A 16,003-nucleotide genomic window follows, 5' to 3' on the forward strand; every position below is an offset into this window, starting at 1 on the left:
AAAGACAAGGATGTTAAAGTTTCACCTCTGCCAGGTGCACCTGGGTGAGGAAGGTGGATTAGTTCAGGTGAAGCAGCGCAGATTTTTTCCTCCCCTCCTTTTCTAGCACCTTCCACCCGTGTGTGCCACGCCAAGCCCAGGAGAGGTGATGGGATCCCCTTGGGAGCACTGGGTTTGTGTGGATGGAGCTGGTTCTGCCATGGATGGGAAGCTCCACTGGAAACACTAGAGCAACCCCATAAAAATCTTAAAATGGATTCAAAGAAACACGACAAAGTCAAATGACCCCGAAATTGCATGATTTGAGAGCAGGTATGTGTCATTTTTATTTCTCTCCCCCTCAGTATGCCTTTGATGGGATAGATGCCCTGATTACCAGCAGCTGACAGGGAGAACACTCAGAGAATTGATTGAGGCCTGGCTGACACACGAAATTGCCTCAGTATCACCAAAGCTCTCTTTTGACCCATCTGAGGGGAAGCAGGGCACAAAGCCAGAAGTGGATGCTCTTTATCTGGCTGAGCTCGGCTTTGCAGGGTTTAGCATGAGCCACTGCATGAGCCAGGAACTTCAGGGGAAGGGTGAAGGAGCACAGGACTTGTCCTAAAACCTAACTTTGGTCCCAGGAGAGAAGTGTGTGCCTTGGGAAGGGGTGGAAGATGGAAACAGATGTTTCACCTGTGTTTGTTGGTGATATTCCTGCTCACTCCTGGGCACTATCTCACACTGAACTATTTCAGAGAAAACATGGGAAAGATTCAATCCTACAGCTTGAGAAGCAGCTCTCAGCTTCTTCTTCATCAGCACTGAGCACAGAGAATCAGGGTAATGTCTTCCTATGTGCAGGTCTCTCAGCAGAAGACAATTTCTAGCCGCTACTGACTTTGTCTGAGAGGGCTTATCAGGATAAAGGGAACTGGAAAATGAGGAGGATGCTGCAGCTCTCCAGAAAAGCTCCAACACTCCTAGAATAGCTTGGAGCTGCAATCCTGAGCTAGAAAGACCGACTCCTTCAGTGAGATTTCAAGGACATTCTCCCTTTGCTTGCTGGTGAGCAAGTACATCAGTGCTCCCTCTTCCAAATGAACTGAGCAAGCACCAGAGACACAGGAGACAAAAATGGATGCTCATCCTTTGAAGCCCATGATTTCTCCTTTATCTTAGGGAAATTGCTTGGGCTTGGGTGTTGGTAACAAACCCGTAAGATTTTATTCCTTTGCTGCTTTCTATCTGCAGTGCTATTAGAGCATTCAGCAGCTTCCACGCATTTAATGGCTACTGAGCTACAGGCATCCAACCCTGCAGAGCAGGAAAGAGAAAATACGACCTGCAGAAAATGTAATCAGCACCCAGCCCAGATCTGGGAGCAATCTTTTTGGTGGCACCACCAGGTGCTGTTGGCAAGGAGCTCCATTCCACCTCTTGGTCTCACTAATGACAACGTGCTCCTCCATGATCTTTCCAGATGGAAATTTCCTCTTGACTGCTTTTCTGGTTTCACATCCTGGGTGAACTCTGAGCACCACAGGGCAGGAGGTTGGAATATACACACAACCTACCTGCATTTTACAATCTCTGCAGCACACCTGCCTAACCTGGTCAGACTCTGAGTTCGGGTAACTCTGCTCAAGACTTGCACACATTCATGGGACCTGTGCTCCCACTTAGTCCCAGCAAAACCAGACCTGGATGTGTGTTTGTTTCTGTCTTATTTAGATGAAGAAAGGAGGCAGATCCTGGAGACAGGCACAAAGCAGCCTCGATACAGCACGCTCAAAACCACCTCCTAAGCGCAGCATTTCTCCTGGGCATTTTGTCTTTGCAAAGGAGAAGTTGTAAGTGTGAACAGATGAATTAGAAGTGAGAGGGGAAGCACTGGGACAGCTGGAGCTTTATTTAAGCCAATATGTGCTGTCTCCTGTAGGTAACTCTGGGAAGAAGCAACGTTTGGGTCTTCCAGCCCAGGGGAGGCGATTGGAGTCACTCAGCAGGCGCTCAGCACGGTGATGACACCTACCCCTGGATGCTGCTGCTCCTGCTGAAGGCAGACACGCTCCCACAAGGACACCAGATGCTCCTGGCTGTCTGCAGTTTGCTCAAGTGACGAGCAGGCACGTGCCTGGGGCTGGGAAGCAGCCCAAGACAGGGAATGCCATGGGAGCCTAGAGGCTCACGTGAGGACGAGCCTACCACAGGCCACAAAGACTGGCTCTCAATCACACAGCTTGCTCCAAAAAGAGAGGAAATAAAGAAGGGCAGGCCTGAGCAATGTATGGCTGAACATTTCAAGGGCTGACTGTGCTCCTCACAAATCACAGCAGCTCCCAGGTCAAAGCTACAGACTCCAGGAACTATGTGGCCTCCTTGAACATATGGAAATAATTCACTTTGTCTTTACTAACCACCATGTTCTGAGGGATGTGCAAGTCAGGGAGATGTCATGTTCTGCAGCACAAGGGTAATGACTGAGAGAAATGACCCTGAGAAATCCCACCCTCACTGAGCACAAACAGTAACAGTTACACCCAGGTCCTTCCCACCAGGACTTGTCCATTCTGTCTTATCAAGCAAAACCTGCACAACTCTTCCTACTGCTTTTAATCCCTTGGAGAAAGGACTTTCAGATCAAACAAGCTCTTGTTGCAGCACTAATTCCTTGAGGAGAATTTGCCCCTCTGGGTGCTGCCACATCATTTCTGTGTTGTCAACACCTTGGCTGCACACATAGCCATTGCTCCATGGTGCCTTCCTACCTCCTAAATCTGCTCTCAGACTTTCCATGCATGGCTTCAATCTGCAAGTGCCATCTGCACTCCCACCCACTCTCACTAACTTGAACTAAACTGATTTAATAATTAAATGCTCAACACTGGACAGGACTGGCTGGTCTGAGGTGTGGAACAGCCTTCCCCATGCTGAGGTTTCCCACTAGTGCAGGCTTTGAGCTCTCTCACCTGTGAGACTGTGATGCCACATTTCTTGGCTAGCTCTTCTTTGGCTTCCTCACTGGGATAAGGGTTGCTGAGATGGGAATAGAAATACTCATTCAGGATTTCCGTGGCTTGCTTGTTGAAGTTTCGTCTCTTCCGCCTTCACGTGAAGAACGAATAGGAAATAGAAGGAAAAGGAAAGGGAATGAGCACCAGGGATCCAAAAACAGAATGCAATTTTAGATACTCTTAGGTTTCTCACTTTCCTCCCTCCCTGCTCTGCTTCTCTGAGCATGGAGCACAAGACTCATGGCCGGGAAGCTTCTTATCTGCCCCTTGCTGGTCACTGCTCTCTCAGCACCTCTCAAAGCAAGTCTCCACCTCAAATTTATCACAGCAGAGTCTGAAAACTGGCATCTGGCTCCTCCACCTGGGGAGGTGACTCCTGACACCTGACTGTCGTGACCAAAGACATCAGTGCAGCTCTGCAAAGCTCTGTGCTGAGGAAGCAGAGATGGATATATCCTTGGGGAAGTCTGCTCCATTCACACCTAGGCATTATTACCTGTCTGGCATCTCTTTCCTTGTACCCCTGGTGTAGCTGCCTCTCCTCCCCATCACAAGCTACAGCCCAAGCTGCAGTCTGCACCTAACCAGCTTGGGAAATGAAATGATTTTACAGCAATTTGAAAATCTGGGACAATAAAAACAGTGGGGAAAAAAAATAGGAATCTAAGTGGGACAGGATGGCCTGGAGGATAAACTTTCATCCCTAACTGAAGTGCAGGTTTTCACCACGGAGGCTCGCTGCAATATGCCACAGGATTTCCTTCTGCAAAACCAGGATGTGCAATTCTCATCACAGCTGGGAGCCTCACAGAGGGATGGTTTGAATTGCAGTCCCCTCCCCTGCTGAGCCACAGACAACTAAGGGATAAAAGAGGCAAGAAAACCCCAAAGTGGCCACCAGCTGGGTGTACATGCTGGGGTCCTGGGATTCCTGCTTGGAGTTTAGGAACTGGGCGATCTAATGTATGGTGCTGGGGAAATCTCTGTTGACTCCCTCTTCCATGGGGCGGAAAATAACTGGGTTTATGCTCCCAGGGTTCCTGTCATCTGCAAGTGAGCGTCAAAAGAATATTTTCAGAGCTTGCTAGCAATGGCTGTGTCTCTGAAAGCTACCTGGCTTTCCCACCTGCACTGCACCAGAGAACGGAGCCAACGAGGACAGAGAGGTAAAGATCAAAGCCAAATTTTAAATCTTTCTGCCATTTGTGTTGGAGGTGGGGGTTCTTCAGCTGGCCCTCAGCTTACCCCAGACCCAACAAACCTCCTGGAGCCCAATGACACGGCGGGAAGGTTGGGTGGGGCGGGCTCACCGTGCGTCCAGGAACCGCGAGCGCAGGATCATGACGGCTTCGCACGTGCTCTGCTTCAGCTGCATCTGGATGGAGCTGAACTTGCGGTGGATGATGCTCACCATCCGCTCGATCTCCTTGGGGGAGATGGGCCGGGTCCGGCTCTGCTCGCGCAGCAGGTTCATCACGTGGGTGGTGAACTCGTTGCACGCCTGGGATGGCAGGAAAAGCAAAAGAAACCCCAGGATGGGAAGGTCATTCGGCGGTGTCAAGGACAGGACAGAGGTGGTGTGGCTACGGATGGAGATGTGAGTGAAGCCCTCACTGGCTGGGCTTCTCAGAGCAGGCCCAGAGCAAGGATGCTCAGCTTTTGTATTTTTCAGATCCTGTGCTGCATTAGTGTGTAACTCTGAACTCCATAGAGAGTGTTAGTTAACTGTCTCCACATTTTGGCCAGACAGAACAATTCCTCTAGGCCTGAGGCTCAAGAACTCCAAAAAAGTATAAACAAAAGTGAATTATGGGGTAGCAAACTGGTGTTAAATTACTTCATTACCTGAAGCTGTAATTGGAGAATTAACTCCTGATATGCAAATAGACCAAACTTGCATCTGTCTGAAAAATTTGTGACCATCATCCATTTTGGGTGTAGCCCCTTGGGGAGGTTTCATCTGAATACACCTGAAGGCCCTTCATTAAATATATCCTCTTTAATCCTTCTAACTGTGTCTAGACTCTGTTTCTAGGTAAGCCTAAAACAGACATCAGGGAGAGAGAAATCTCCTTGCTCTGCCTAGCACGGGGCGTTAGAGACTCCCAATAAACACGCTGGGAAAGACAAGAACCGATTTCTTTGCTCTCGGGGGATCATGGATGGAGCTGGGTCAGACAAAGCCCTAAAATTCCTGTAAAGGATGAAGAGGTCCCAGCCACTTTTGTCCTGGAGGAGCTGCAGATTCACCTGAGGAGGATCATGACCCTTCTGAGCCACTGCCCCTCCTTCTACAGCCCCACCATGTGTCCTGCAGAGCCCCCTGTGCTTCACAGGAGCAGCTCCCAGAGACACGTGGCCCTGCTCCCTGCTCTTGGCACATCAGGTAAGAAGTGAATAAGGATAATAATTAAAGCCTGAGCGAGGCAGGAGCCCTGACAAATAAGGGCAAGCAGGTAACAATCCAAATTAGTTTGCTGCTGGCACAGCACTGTCTGGCTGCTCCTGCTGTCCCCACACTGTGAGGACACAGGAGGAGCCAGGGCACCAGGGAGGGATTTTGAGGCCAGATCAAAGCCACTTCACTTCCCTCCCCTCTCCTTCATCCCCATGAGCTCCTCGTTGGCATGATGGGATCCTCTGATTCCCAGAAGCAAGCCCCAAAAACCAGGGGCAGCACTTGGACTGTGATGGCTGGAGAAGCCTTTGGTGCTCCTGGGAATTTGGTGGCTGCTCTTTGGGGACAGTGCCTGCAGCTCCCACCCCATGAAGGGGAAAAAGGGGCTGCCAGGGGAAATCAACACTGGATTTGTGGACTGGTGACGTGGGCTTGACTTGCTGTGTCTTACCCCACCCTTCCAAGCTGAATTCCCACCATGGCTCAGACCCAACAAGGAGACATTCCCAAGGCCAAGAGAGCCCCTCCAACTGCCCCTCCCCAGCTCCAGCTGCTGACTCCCATCTCCAGAGTGCTGGCTATGAGAGCTCTCACTGCTCCCAGACACCCCAGCAATTTCAGATCATCTCCTCTTGGCAGGAAATAAAGGACATTAAAGGCAAATTCACCACTGAGTGCAGTGCTGACCCAGCAGCAGCCAGACTGAGAAGAATCCAGGGGCTGAGCTCCCAACAGCTGCACTGGAGAGAGTGGGAAGGAGGTGGGAAAGCCCTGAGCCTTGGTGTTGCAGGACTGTGGGTGATGGTACCAGAGATGTGACCCATCCCACCCTCTGGGCCTGGCTAAAGGCTTCTCTCACCTGGGTGTCTCTTCAAGGAACAAAAGTGAAGCAAAACCAGAATCAGAACATCCAACAAACAAAAGGGGAGGGAGAAGCAGAAGATGCTTCCTGCCCAAGGGGAGGAAGAAGCAGAAGGTCCTTCCCTGAAGCCTGTCTCTGTCTGTGCCACGGACCTCTCCATGGACTTGGGTAGCAGAGGACATGAGGTCTCTCTACCTCTCTTCAGCCTGAAAGATGATCCCTGATGTGCTCTCCATGTGGGATGGCTGAGGCTCCTCCCTGTCCCTCAAGGGGGTGACAGCAAGGGCTGAGGAGAGCCACCAAAGGTCATCCATCCATCCATCATCCATCCATCCATCATCCATCCATCCATCATCCATCCATCCATCCATCCATCCATCCATCCATCCATCCATCCATCCAGCCCTCTGCCTGCTCCCTGCCTGCCCTAGGGCTCTGCTGAAACCCCCCTCGTGGCATGACAGCTTCACTACCAGAGCCCTGCCTGGCCACCCTGACTCCAGCTCAAACCCTGGGGCACCCTTCCCTCAGCTTGGCCAAGGTGGCCATGGGGGTGAGACATCCCCCAGCCCCACCACACACCCAGTTAGCCAGGTAAAATGGAGCCTTTTACTGGCTCTAAACCAGAGAGCTGACAGCCCAGCTGGCCCCTGGCAGTGGAGCTTGTTCTGTACCCAAAGAGGTGACACCCTCTTGCTGACATCCATAAACCATAACCTTGGGGTAGACACCACAAGGGCAAGGTGCACAGTGGCCAAGAGAGGTCTGTAAAACATCTGGAAGCACCTGAAAGGAACTGGTTTTGAGCATTGGCCTGAAAAGCTCTTCATGAAATTGTCAGTGTTACCAACAGCTGTGTTCATGACCCAAGCAGTTTTTCTTTTTTAGGAGTAATTTACTACAAGAAAAGAAGATTATTTATTTTCCCTGGAAAAAGAGCTTTTCAAGCAGAAAACATATTCAAGGAAGATTCTGATTCAAGTCTTGCTTGGACAGTTATCATCACTGAGGCCAGCATGTCAGAGAGGCCTCTTCCTTCACAGGGCCAATTCTGGGTAAGATATCAGGGGAGGAGTGAAAAGTGAAAAAAATCCAAGGGACACAACCCCTGCCAAGACTATCCTCACGCCACAACATCAAACCCCAACCCTCCCAACCCTAAAAAAAGCAGGTTCCCACTCCATCCATCACCCATTTGCCCATACACTCCTAACAACAGATGTCAGCAGTGACCTGTGCAGATCCTCTTTGCTCCCACCAGTCCCACCACGAAGGAGCCTGTTACCTGCTCGTACTTCTCCAGCTCCGTGTGGTAGATCTGTCGGATCTGGGAGAGTTTGGCTCTGTAGTCAGAGTGCTCCACCGAGTTGTCGGAGCCGGCTCCTCCGGACGCGGCGGCGGCGGCGGCAGCGGCGGCCGAGCCCCCTCCTTTTTCGGGGCCCGCCACCCCCTCTGCCAGCAGCATGTTGTCTAACCTCATCAGCTGGGGGTCCGTGGGCTCCTCCTCCTGTGCCCCCCGGATGCTCAGCACTGCAGGAGACACAATGGGGAGAGGAAAGCCTGAGTCACACCTGGGGCTTCACTCATCCCCAGGGGTCAGCGGGGGTTTCTTCCTTCCCAACAGGCTCCCCAACAGGCAGCCTGATGCTCCAAGTTCTCATCACCAAGCTTGGCTTCACTCATCACTACTTGGCTTCCAGGGGCACTCCAGCTCCTCTTCCCCTCCTTCCCTCAGGACAGAAGTAGGGCAGAACTGGCAGTGAGCTCACCACAGAGCTAACCCAGAAAACCACACTTTCTGCTCGAACAAGCAGCGAAACTCCTAGCAACAGCAACCAAAAAAACCCCATAAATGTACCCACGCTTGCTGCCTGAAGCCACAGGGACCATATCCCGACTCAGGAATGAGATGGGAAGTTGGAATTCTCTAGCCCTGATCTCATCTCGCTCAGGGGTCCTCTCATGTCACCCAACATGTCATTTACATCAAGCCCAGATGGCAGAGAAAGACACACAGAGCCCAGGGCAACTGTGCCTTGGTTTCCACATCTTGAAATACAGACTGTGGAGAGGGCTTGAAGTCTCCATGCTTTTAGCCACACACTGGGAACATGTGCAAAAAGAAAAACCTTAAGAAATTAATTTTCTTCTTGGAAAAATTCCTTTTCTTTAAGAATCCAATCGTTCTGCTGATGTCTAAACCATGCCGAGAAAAGGAGCATCGATGAATTAACCCTCCCAGAGTGACTTTTCAAAAAGAGAATCTTCCTCCCATCTTTGTGTTCCCTGCCTGAATTATTGCTCCAAGTCAAAGTTCTCCTGTGAGGGCTATCCTGGAAAAACAACACGGGAGCATCCCAACAGCTTGGGATATCCCAATGGAAAATGGAGCTGCCCCCTGTCCCCCTCCAAGGTCTGTGCTCAAACACACAACGATAACATCGGATTTCCACACGCACACACTCACTGCTGCTTAATAAACCACATAAATAAAATAAATCCTTGATGAGCAAATTAAAAAAAAAGGCATTTCTGAAGGGGTAAAACATGGTATTTCCCCATCTCATCTGGCACAGGGGCTCTGAGCACACACACCACCCCAGGAGCACAGATTCTCTGAGCATTCAGAGCTGGGAAATGTTGCATGGATTTCGATAAAGCCGTGCCCGCTGACACCTGAGATGAATTTGACCTCCTCCCAATCCATGGCACAAAGAACAGCAAGTGATTATTCCTGTCATTTGAAATAAAAAAAAAAAAAAGTAGTGGAAGACCTGTTAGTGACAAGAAATAAAATCAGAGTGGCTAAAAAACCCCAGCAAGCACCAGGTATGGTCTTCCCCACTCTGCAATAAGTTAAAGATACAGCTATTATCATCATAAAATTGAAGTGAAAGACCCTGTTGAAAGGTTTGGTTAAGACTAAAAGGAGCTTTTTTAAAAAGCTTCAAAGCCTACTGAAATTACTATTTTCAGGACACTTCACTCATTTGTTTAATTTTATTTTATTCATACATTTGGAACAGTTTTTCATTCATGCATTTATTGTCTTTTTTTTTTTTTTTTTTTGGGATTAAAGTATGCACTGTCAACACAGGTGGGAAGGTGGGCAGAAAAAAGCCCCAAAACAGTAAAACTGGAGCTAATAATAAATAATTCCATGCTAGGGAGGATCATTTCTACATGGAGGAATGAGGGCAGAGTGCCAAATTTGAAGCTGAGCCCTCAGGAGACAGGACCAGCATCTCCCCCCACCATGGGAGGCTTCCCATGGCACCCAGCCATGATAAATAGATCCACGGGGAGAGGACAGATTTCATCAAGAAAATGGGGTCTGTGGTCCATCAACTGAAATATGATTCAAAAGTAGCCAAATTCCTTAAAAAGAGAAGAGGGAAGTTGACGGGATGCAGCAGGGAGAGAGACTTGCCATGAAAATAAAGAGAATAAATTCCTATTCTTACAGGACAAAAAAGAAATAAATAAAAATCAGTCAATTAAAGCACATCAAAAGCCCAAATACAAAAGGAAAGCAACACAGGTTAAAAATAAAAATTAAAAAAAAAAATAAATTAAAAACCACCTCAAATAAACAAATCAAAAGCAGAGTTGCCAAAACAGGCGCATCTGGATTTCAAAAGGGAAATATTTTTAGATTAAAAATCTCAGGAATCATTGACCTGACAGGTAGGCACGAGTGATTAATTAGTTTATGTTTAGAGAGCTGCTTCCTGATGAAAAGTGCTGTGTATTCCTGGGAGCTTTATTCCTGTGCCACACACACAGAGACCAGCACCCGATGGAGGAGATGTGTCCCCCACAACAGAGACCTGGGCTTGGCTGCTCACTCAGAATAAAGCCTGGGAGTAAATAAATGGAAAGGCCCATGTGTCTAAGCAGGACTGATGCTGCTTATTTATCCCTGAAAGGCTGTGCTCAGCTGAGGAGAAGACAAAAATGATTATTTAAAAGCTCCTTTTTTATCTTCCCGGTGCTGGACCCAGCTCTGAAACACCTGCCAGGATGCCTGGTGTGTGTTGGGCTCCTTGGCAGCTCTGACCCTCCAAAGTGCTCCCTGTGATGGGATGAGGCTTTTCTGGATGGGGGGGTTTGGGGTTTGTAGTGCCTGGGTAGTTGGTGGCCAAAGATCTGCTCTCCCACCTAATTAAAACAGAATAAATGAAGCAGAATGATCTTCAGTGGTCCAGGGGGCTACTGGATGTAGGCACATCCAGGCATCCTCGGGCCACCCCCAATTTGCTGCTCCTGATTAAAGAAAAGGGGGGGAAAAAAGGGAAGAACAAAAAGGAAGATAGTGACTGGCAGCTGGGGTGGGGAGGAAAATTCCTGCAAGACTTTCTGTCCTTGGCTGCTTTCCTGCTGGCTCGGCAGCCTCTGGAGCCGTAGTGCTTGCCACTAGATGGTGCTCAGCCCTCACCCAGCTCCCCTGCTGATCAAAATGCGTTTTCAGATGTAAATACACACACAATAAATATATATATGTGTGTGTGTTTGTAACATATATATAGGTGTGTTTGAAAAGTAAACCTGAGGCATGTGCCCTGTCCCTGTTTGCATGGCCCAGCTCGAACGTGGCTGTCACAGGGTCACCATCCCTGATGGCAGCAGAGGGAGAAGCTGGGGACCATGGAGCCACCAGCCTCAGGTGCAGGCATGGTCACCACCAGGGTCACAGAGACCCACCCCAGCAACTCCCAACTCTCACACTTGCTCCTTCTCCCTCCTTGAGGAAGGGATCACAGCCACAGGGTTCAGAGGACACTGACACAGCCCAGGCCTGGGCTGGCTCTGTGGTGTGGCTGCAGTGCAGGACATGGGAGGTGGTGGCAGGATTGACCTCAGAGAAGCAGGTGAGAAGACAAAAGCCAAAAACAGCTCCTTGGCTCTTTGCCTGCCCTGCAATTCAGGGACACAGGATTCTCGAGCCACCAAAGCTTCCAGATGCTCCAAGATGCTTCCCACAACGTCTCCGAGGAGCACCTGCAAAGCAGCCAGCTCTGAGCTCAGGTGAGATGAGCAGGCAGCTCCCCACATGTCCCCACACCCTGGCACCTGAGCCTGGTGTCCCCTCAGGTCACACAGTCTGAGGTACAGCCAGGGTGGGGGGCGCACAGGGCAGGAGAAAACAGCACTTGCCAGACACCTCTGGAGCAGACACCACCCTGGGGATGGCCTGGGGCTGTGAGGATGCCTAATAAATCCACAAAGGAGGGTACCAGACTCTGGTACTCCATGCCACCACTCCCTACCTTATTTACTCCGTTTTCCTGGGAGCATTTTTCCAAAGGAATCTGAAAAGCACAGGAGCTGAGCACACAGTCATCTCTCTTCTCTGAGCCCGTGCCAAAATTCTTCCAACTTAGCAACTCTTTCCTCTTCACCCCTCCCAAACCCTCCAAATTAGAGGTGTGCAGGCAGCAGAGACAGAAGTACATCACAAAGGCAATCAAACATGCTGGATGTGACAGCAGAAGCTGAGCAGGAGACTGTGGCTTAGTGACAACAGCAAAGGACCTTCCAGCTCCATCTTCCTTCCAGAAAGGACCATTTATCCTACTGTGGTCAGTGCCTTCAAGCTGAGGAGACGTGGGAAGCAGGGCCAGACTCTGTGTACCCCCTTCACAAGGGGACACAGGGTGTGGTGGTGAGAGATGATGCCAACCCAGGTTGTGACGATGAAGGAATCGGTCCCTCAGCGCCAGCGCCGCTCTTCCTCTGCTGACTTCAGCAGCCAAAAGCACGGCCCTGTGGAATTTCTGTGACTGCCTGGTTAAGATTCCCTCTGATATGAGCTGGCAGCTCCTCTGCAGCCCCATTTGCTGGACCTGGTGGCTGGGCATTTAAACAAACCCACCCCACAAAGAAACCTGCTGGGTGGTTTTAATGAGTTCGGGAGGAGCGCTCGCCCTCCTGCCCGAGCTCGGCTGCTTCTGGATGGGTTTTATCATGGTTGTTTCTGCCCATTCCCAACTTGCTGAACTGCCTTTCCAGGGGGACATTTTAAAGGAGAAGGAGATTTCAAGTAAATGATTGCAACTTATCGAAAATAATGTGCTACTTAGCATCGGAGACAAGCATCCTGGCAGGCAGAAATGGGAAGCGGTGCCGGAGCAGATGGGAGTAATTACGTTGTGATTTTCAGAAGGGTTTTCTTTCCTGCCTCCACTGTGCCTAAGATGTACTGGGAGGCGGGAACAACCCACCCAACAACAGAGTTTTGGGAGAGGCAAGATAGACAATTCCTCTGTCAGGCTGTGAAGGGGCCTTAGGTGTCACTTTCTCATGGGGAAACCTGAGATGTCCACCGCTGGTGGAGCACTTCTGGCTGCTCTCTCTGCCCTCTCACACGCCTTCAAAGTGGGTGAGATGCCTTCTCCCCAGCCAAGGCCACTCCTCAGCCCCAAGAACACCCAACCCAGACACCAAGGTGTAGCCCAAATCCTTTCTGTGACTGCCTGTGAGTGTGGTACAGACAAGGAAGATGTGGCAGTTTCTCCCTGGGAAATCCCAAAACTCCTGCAGACGCCCAAACAACAAACAGCCCGGCTTTGAAACACTCCTGGGACATCAGCTGCCTTCCAGCTTCTTGGGATTTAGGATTAGCAACATTTACTTGGGGAAACCCGGCTTCAGGAGTCACACAAGCTCACTGGAAAATGTTTGGGGTTTTAAACATGTTTTTTACAACTCCAGGTCTAAACAAAAACCAGCAAATGCCTCTCCTAACAAAACCAGCAACTAATCACCGTATTTTAAGCCTATCTCCATATTCCTGGAGCCTGAGACTACACTTTTGAAGGCTGAGGATCAAAAGACTGAGAATAGTCCCACCTGCCTCATGTTTGAGGACAATTACACATTCAGGGACTGCATCTTCCTCATATTTGTAATGTGTAGGCTCAAACAAGTCAGGAGAACTGGGGTTTGCCTCCTTGGCTGATCCATGATGCCACAGGCTTGAGTTGCTCTTCCCAAACTTTCTCTGTGCAAAGAAGTCTCCAGACCTCATGCACTGACCTAAACTCTTGGGTTTTTCTCCTATCCAAGTGTATTTGCAGCATACCTTTTTTTCTGAACCAGCAAATCCCCCACAGCAAGGAAAATCTCGAGTCTTGGATCCTACCACAGAATCCTGGAATGGTTTAGGTTGGAAGAAATCTGAAAGATCATCTTATTCCAACACTCTGCTATGGGAAGGGACACCTTCCACTACCTCAGGTTGCTCCATGTGCCTGTGCCACCCTCACAGTGCTCTCTTTAAACACAAAATTGCCTTCAATGATCAGAAGAAATGAAGCCCCAGAGCTTTGTGGAGGTTTTTAAAGCACCCCTAGGCTGGATCTTCACGCTGCCAGGTCAAAAGTCCACGTGACACAACAAAAAATCCCCTCCTGGCAAAGCACAGAGTGTCCACCTTAAATGGGAATTACAGCCCTGATAACAAGTAATCACAGGAATTTTAAACCTTGGTTGAATATGTTCACCATGTTTATGTAAAGCCACTGAGAAAATCAACATTAAAATGCAATTACCTATTTCCAGCATAAATAGAAGCTGGAATTTCTAAATACACAGACACACGCCCTTCTGAGGAGCAGGAATTAAGAGAAGCTCATGGGGTTTGTTTTTTTTCCTTACAATTGACATTAAAGTTCCCCTCCTCACTTCAACCTTTCCAAAACTTACAAATGGATGAACAGATTTTTGCTCAAATTTTCCAAAACAGGCTGCCGTGAGATGAGGCATGGAAAAATTCAGCTGGCAAAACGGCTTTTTGTGCATCTACTTATTTTATTTATTTCCCAGGAAAAGGAGGAACTCTGTGAAACTGATGGGCCTTTTCTGTCACCAATTTTCACTCTCTAAAGCCATAAAATAAACCAAAAAATCCCAGCAACAAATCAAGAGAGAGGCTTGTACCCATAAGCACTGCAAAGCCACCCTGGATCATTGTAAACCCACCTCTCATTCCCAACACAGGAGTGTCCTTCAGGGCTCTTTGGAAACAGAGCAGAGAGATGTTTTTAAAGGTGAAGAAATGTTCCTGTAGTCCATAAAATTGTGATAAGATGCTCCCACAGGGACAAGAGCAAGTCACATCAGCTCAGAGTGATGGTCCATGTGGTCCTAGAGGTCAGCTCCAGCCATGGCCAACAAGCCCAAGTGGAGACTCGGACAAGCATCAGATGCTCAGGGCAGCAGCACTTCCCCCAGATCCCTCCTACCCACCACCAGTTTGGAAACACATCTCAAATTCAGATCAATCCAAAATGCTTCCTGAATCAAAAAATGAAATCTCCTCCCACTTCATTTTATCAGTTTTTTTGGGTTTTTTTTCTCTCCCTTTTTCTCCTTTAAATAAAAATTTGGGTTGATTTCAAACCAATTAAACTGCTTTAAAAACATAAGTTTGAAAAGTAGTAACTTCCCATCTTTCTGGGGTGGAAGTTTCCAAATGATTTGCTGAATCTAACATAAATTTAAAAAAAAAAAAAAACACAAAAAAACCAAAACCAAAACCAAAAAACCCAAAAACCCCCCCAAAAAACCCCAAAAGGCTGCATTTCCCTCAAACCTTAACTCTGGGGTGTAGGGAAAAAGGAGAAGGGAATTTATCACATGCCAAAAAGTTTCTCAGCTCCCAGCAGCAGCTCTCCATCACTTCAGGAGGATGCAGCTTGGATGTGCCACGGAAGCTGCAGAAGAGAGACACTTATTTCATAGTGCTGGCAAAGAGTCTGTACCAGTTTTCTCCTAACCCCATCCCAAATGCCAAATGAGTTGCCATAACGAGTGAGGATCTGGCAGCAAAACAATCAAAAGATCTGGGAAATTATTACTAACATATTCTGTGGAAAAAATATCCCCACCCCACAAAAGCTGGACAATGATCTAAAATAGCCAAAAAAAATAAAAAAAATAAAGCATAATGTTGCTGTGATTACTGAAATCCAGATTCTCTGCGAAATGTGACTCTGTGGAGAAGCTGAATGAACACAGATGAGCTTGTCTTTCCATTCCTTCCCTGTATCCTGCTCCTGCTGACCAGTTTAGCTCATGGCCAGTAACTGAGCCTGGCATGGAAACTTCTGACACTGGACCCACACATCCAGTTGTTGCTAAGGTTGGTTCAAATTTAAATATTTTCTGGTTTTCTCCTTGTAGTCCTGATGCCCAAACCCACATTTCCTCGTGGATGCTTTGCTGCAGGCTGGTGTGCTTGGGCAGCAAGGCTTCCCAGCTGGAATCTTCAAAGCTGATATGTGGGGACAGGCAGCACCTCTTGCAGCACATGCAGATGGTTGAGCAGGCTGGAAGCGCTTCCACACATTAAAAACGAGGCAACCACAGCCTAGCACCCCACCAGTGGACAAAACACCTCCCCTTCCCACTCACAGCAGCTTCAAGCCTGCTTCTGCCATGTCCCACGAAGCACAAAGCCTCACAACTCCACTGAATTAAGTAACAGACTGCAAACAACCCAGCCAAACTCTGGGGTCAGAGGGCTCAACGCTGTCTTACTGGCACACTCTGCTCCTGGAAGAGCATGGATAAATTCTGGCCATGCACAGGTCTCCTCCCCATCCCACTGAGCACATCAAATCCCCAGGCCAGGCTGATGGTCTGAGGAAGCTGGCTGATGCTGGGGAGCGATGCTGAAGCTGCCTGGAGCAATCCCACACTCTTACCTCACAAAGCAGTTTTCCCTTTCCTAAGCAGGCA

At 48.9% G+C, this 16,003-nt stretch overlaps 1 protein-coding gene across 4 annotated transcripts in view; it reads right to left on the reverse strand.

Annotated features, from left to right (window-relative positions):
- PBX1 (PBX homeobox 1) overlaps positions 1-16,003 on the reverse strand; it is a 126,433-nt gene that overhangs the window by 19,882 nt on the left and 90,548 nt on the right. For all 4 annotated transcript variants that reach the window (XM_086901518.1, XM_086901521.1, XM_086901520.1 and 1 more), the window contains 3 exons: positions 7,545-7,789; positions 4,310-4,500; positions 2,955-3,090 (listed from right to left, as the gene is read on the reverse strand). In XM_086901518.1, coding sequence (XP_086757644.1) covers positions 2,955-3,090; positions 4,310-4,500; positions 7,545-7,789 — 572 coding nt within the window. The remainder of the gene's footprint in view (positions 1-2,954; positions 3,091-4,309; positions 4,501-7,544; positions 7,790-16,003) is intronic.

This window comes from Cyanistes caeruleus, chromosome 9, assembly GCF_971803275.1.
Source record: "Cyanistes caeruleus chromosome 9, bCyaCae1.hap1.1, whole genome shotgun sequence".
Lineage (NCBI taxonomy): Eukaryota > Metazoa > Chordata > Aves > Passeriformes > Paridae > Cyanistes > Cyanistes caeruleus.